This window comes from Myotis lucifugus, unplaced genomic scaffold, assembly GCF_000147115.1.
Source record: "Myotis lucifugus unplaced genomic scaffold, Myoluc2.0 scaffold_2, whole genome shotgun sequence".
Lineage (NCBI taxonomy): Eukaryota > Metazoa > Chordata > Mammalia > Chiroptera > Vespertilionidae > Myotis > Myotis lucifugus.
Genome location: NW_005871050.1, coordinates 5,489,192 through 5,494,719, shown reverse-complemented (window position 1 = coordinate 5,494,719; position 5,528 = coordinate 5,489,192). Strand labels below are relative to the sequence as shown.

General features: G+C 39.4%; 1 protein-coding gene across 1 annotated transcript; it reads left to right on the top strand.

The window, feature by feature from the left end:
* Positions 1 to 1,624: 1,624 nt before the first annotated feature.
* LOC102424347 (armadillo repeat-containing protein 10-like) lies at positions 1,625 to 2,536 on the top strand. Its single transcript, XM_023757196.1, is given in 2 exon segments — positions 1,625 to 2,035; positions 2,213 to 2,536. Coding segments are annotated over 2 exon segments (735 nt in total).
* Positions 2,537 to 5,528: the final 2,992 nt, after the last annotated feature.

Here is a 5,528-nt window from a genome sequence, read left to right as displayed (position 1 = left end):
CACATTGCCAACCCATGACAAGAATTCATCATGAATAAGAAACTAACATTCAAGATACAACTACATCAAGAGAACCCAAATAGCTCAAGTAGGGAGCTCTGCTAGATCACCAAGCCCAGGAGATCTGAAAGATCACACCAGTAGCACCATCCCCCAAAGAACCTGGGCAGCAAAGCAGTTGTATCTAGGACACAGAACAATTAAAATATTACAGCAAAACATGGGGAGACAAAAAAAAATCCCCAAAGAAAAGAAAAGAGAAATCACCAAAAGTGAATTAAATGAAATGGAGGCAAGTAACATGTCAGAGAAAGAATTCAGAGTAATGGTTATAAGGATGCTCAAATGGCTGGATGACAAATACACACAATTCAATGAGAATTATAAGGAGCTGAATGAGAATGTCACCAACATGAAAAGGAACCAAGAGGAAATGAAGAACAACATAGCTGCAATAAAGAACACAATGGAAGGCTTAAACAGTAGACTAGAAGAGGCTGAGGATCGCATCCACAAATTAGAAGATAAGGTAGGAAAAAACACACAAACACCGCAGCAACTGAAAAGAAAACTTAAAAAGTAAGAGGAGAGCCTAAGGGAACTTTGAGACAACACAAAACGAAACAACATCCATGTAATAGGGGTCCCAGAAGGAGAGGAAACTAAGTAAGGAATAGAAAACCTGTTTGAAGAAATAATGACAGAAAACTTCCCTGATATTGGCAACAAAAAAACCATGCAAGTCCAAGAAGCACACAGAGTTCCAAACTAGATGAACTCAAAAAAGACCGACACCAAGACACATCATAATTAAACTGGAAAACATCAACGACAAAGTAAGAATCTTAAAGGCTGTCAGAGAGAGACAGAAAGTTACCTACAAGGGATCTCCCATTAGAATATCAACTGATTCCTCAACAGAAACACACCAGGCCAGAGGGAATGGAATAAAATATACAAAGTGATGCAAAGCAAGGGACTGAATCCAAGAATACTATACCCAGCAAGGCTATCACTTAAAATTGAAGGTGGAATCAGGAGCTTCACAGACAAAAAAGGGCTAAGAGAGTTTATTACCACCAAACCAGCAATGCAAGAAATGCTAAAGGGACTGCTGTAAAAAGAGGAAACAGAAAGATAAGAGGAAACACAAACATTAAGAATAAAAGTGATGACAAACAAGTACTTATCAATAATAACATTAAATGTAAATGGATTAAATGCTCCAATCAAAAGACATAGGGTAGGGGTGGCAAGGGCCTGGAAGAAAGTCCTGGGAAGCCCATCCTGGGCAGTGGCAGTCCCCTTGTGTCCCCCTCCTGTCACACAGTGTGGCAGTTCTCCACAGAGACAGGCCCTCCCCTCCCCTCGCCCCATCTTGGGGAAGCCACCAGGATGTGTCGTGTCGCCGCCAGAGTGGGTGGTTTTACTATTTTCGCAGGGCTGTTTCCAAGAGGTGGAGCTCAGACTCCCATTTCCTTTCTTCTTCAGTGGTTCAGCTGCAGCTCTGGTGGCTGCGTGACCCACTTGCTTCACAGATTACAGCGGCGGCACCCACTAGCCCCACGCATCAGGCCCCACGCTGCGCCCCGGCCCCAGTGGCACCCTGGGCAGTGCCTGCGACATGGGCTGGGTGGCGGCGGGCCTGCTGCTCGGGGCTGGCGTCTGCACCTGCTATTGCATTTATAGGCTGACTTCGGGGCAGCGGCAAGGTGGCCAGGGGCTCTGGCTGTGTCCCTCCTGGTCTGCAAAATTCTTAACCAATGGTTCATATGATGATGTCCTAAATGCTGAACAACTTCAGAAACTCCTTTATCTGCTTGAATTAACTGAGGATCCTACTATCATTGAAAGAGCTTTGGTCACTCTGGGTAACAATGCAGCCTTTTCAGCTAACCAGGCTATTATTCGTGAATTGGGTGGTATTCCACTTGTTGGAAGCAAAATCAATGATCCCAACCACAGTATTAAAGAGAAGGCTTTAAATGCACTGAATAACCTGAGTGTGAATGTTGAAAATCAAATCAAGATAAAGGTATATGTCAATTAAGTCTGTGAGGATGTCTTCTCTGGTTCCCTGAACTCCCCTGTGCAGTTGATGGGACTGAGATTGCTAATACACATGACAGTTACCAATGACCATCAGCATATGTTTACCAATTACATTACAGACTTGTTCCAAGTGCTGCTTTCAGGAAATGGAACCACCAAGGTTCAAGTTTTAAAACTGCTGTTGAATTTGTCTGAAGATCCAGCCATGACCGAAGGACTATTTGGTGCCCAAGTGGATTCATCATTCCTTTCCCTTTATGATGGCCACATGGCAAAGGAGCTTCTTCTTTGAGCACTTACACTAATTCAGAATATAAATAACTGCCTCAAAATGGAAGGTCATTTAGCTATTCAGTCTACTTTCACTCAAGGTTCATTGTTTTTCTTGTTATATGGAGAAGAATGTGCCCAGAAAATGAGAGCATTAGTTAATCATCATGATGCAGACGTGAAGAAAAAGGTAACAATAATATCCAAATTCTAACTGGCAGGTCATATTTTCCAAACAGTAGTGCAGTCTGGAAGACAACTTCATCTTATTTACAAAGAAATTATTCCAGCCCTAGCCGGCTTGGCTCAGTGGATAGAGCGTCAGCCTGCAGACTGAAGGGTCCCAGGTTCGATTCCAGCCAAGGGCACATGCCTGGGTTGCGGGCTTGATCCCCGGTGGGGGGCATGCAGGAGGCAGCCGATCGGTGATTCTCTCTCATCATTGATGTTTCTATCTCTCTCTCCTTCTCCCTTCCTCTCTAAAATCAATAAAGAAATATATTTTTAAAATATAAAAAACAAAATTATTCCAGATGCTGAATTTAAACAGTAAATATCAGATTTCATCATTTCCACAGCTAGAACTTGCCATGGTCTTCTGACTTATTTTGGACCATTTTATTGATACCAAAAAAATATAACAGCTTCTTCTGAAACATATATTTCCTTTTGTTTTGCTCTTTGCTGAGCTACTTTAATTATTTCTTCTACATGAAGTGACAGTGACCTTTTTATATGTAAGCTACTCTTCTGCTGTTTGCTGTGATTAGTAGTTACTCACCTGAGAGAGCATTAGTATGTGATTGTTTCAGAACTGCTGTAGGAATGACGTTCTTTTAGTAGCAATGAGATCCTATGCTCTTGCATCCACCTACCAGACTAACCATACTGTTTTCAAAAGTTTATTCTAATTATTAAAATCTATTCTATTCAATGAAAATGGTAAACTTTTCAGAGAAATGTTTGCTACTACTCACCCACTCCCATTCAGTGTGCCAGCATGTAAAGATGCTGTTATAAAATACTGGGATCCATCCAAGTGCCCACCTATAGGGAAATGGTTAAGTCAATCATCTAGTCTTAAAGAACTAAGTAGGTCTGAATGTGCTAATGTGGAAAGACACCCATGAAATATGAATGTTTTTAAATGAAAGATATTTAGGGTTATATATGGATAGCCACTTCTAGAATGATACTCAAACTCCTGGGCGTGGGACTGTGGAATGAGAAAATGACTTTTCTATGTTCACGTTCTACTGTTTGAAATTTTTACTATGGCATAAATTTAATCATAATTTTTTAAGTTAAAAGGAAAAGTAACTAAAAAAAAAAAGACATAGGGTAGCTGAATGGACAGGAAAACATGACCCATATATTTGCTGTCTGCAAAACACCAACCTCAGAACAAAGGCTCACACAGACTGATAGTGAAGGCATGGAACAATTTTCAGGCAAATGGAAATAAGAAAAAAGCTGGGGTTGCAACACTTATATCTGACAAAATAGACCTCAAAGTAAAGGCCATAACAAGAGATAAGGAAGGCCACTACATAATACTAAAGGGAGCAATCCAACAAGAGGATATCACTCTGGTAAACCTATATAAACCCAATACAGGAGCACCCAAATACATAAAACAACTTCTGGAAAATATCAAAAGAGAGATCAATAGCAATACAATCATAGTAGGGAACTTTAATACCCCACCATTGGATAAATCCTCTAAACAAAAAATCAGCAAAGAAACAGCAATCCTAAAAGACTTGCTAGATCAGATGGACTTAATTGACATCTTCAGAATATTTCATCCCAAAGCTACAGAATATACATTCTTCCCCAGTGCATACAGGACATTTTCAAAGTTAGATCACATATTAGGACACAGGCAAAGTCTCTTCAAATTCAAGAGGATAGAAATCATAAAAAGCATCTTCTCAGATCACAATGGCATAAAACTAGAAATCAACTAGAATAAAAACAATGAGAAAAGTCAAACACTTGGAGGCTAAATAGCATGCTATTAAACAATGATTGGGTTACCAAAGAGATCAAAGAAAAAACAAAAAGCATCCTAGAAACAAATGACAATGAAAACACAACAATCCTAAACCCATGGAACACAATAAAAGCAGTCCTGAGAGGGAAGTTCATAGCTCTATAGGCCTACCTCAAAAAACAAGAAAAAATGGTAATAAATTATCTATCCTTCCAACTTAAAGAATTAGAAGGAGAAAAACCCACAGCAAGCAAAAGAAAAGAGGTAATACAGATCAGAGCAGAAATAAATGACATAGAGACCAAAAAAACAATACAAAAGTTGAATGAAACCAAGAGCTGGTTCATTGAAAGGATAAACAAGATTGATGAACCTCTAGCCAGGCTCACCAGGAAACAAAGAGAGAGGACCCAAATAAACAAAATCAGGAATGAAAGAGGTGAAGTAACAACTGAACCCACAGATATACAAAGGATTGTAAAAAAAATAAAATAAAACTACGAACATCTCTACTCCAAAAAATTGGACAACCTCGACGAAATGGAAACATTCCTAGTAAAATACAAGCTTCCAAAACTCAATTAGGAAGAATCAAAAACCTGAATAGGCCGATTACTATTGAAGAAATTGAAACAGTAATCAAAATGCTTGCAGAAAACAAAAGCCCTGGATGGGATGGCTTCACAGGGGCATTTTACAGAACATTCAAAGAAGACCTAAAACCTATCCTCCTCAGACTATTCCAAAAAATTCAAGAGGAAGGCACACTTCCTAGCTCTTTCTATGAAGCGAGCATTACCCTATTCCCAAAACCAGATAAAGATACCACAAAGAAAGAGAATTACAGGCCAATATCCTTGATGAACATAGATGCTAAAATCCTCAACAAAATTCTAGCAAACCAGATCCAGCATTACATTAGAAAGATCATACACCATGACCAAGTGGGATTTATTTCAGGGATGCAAGGATGGTACAATATCCACAAATCAATAAACGTGATACATCACATAAACAAACTGAGAGACAAAAATCACATAAATCATATCAATTGATGCAGAAAAGGCATTTGGCAAAGTCCAACACCCTTTTCTGATAAAAACGCTCTGCAAAGTGGGAATAGAGGGATCATACCTCAACATAATAAAAGCCTTATATGACAAACCTGCAGCCAACATCATGCTTAATGGGCAAAAACAAAAAGCATTTC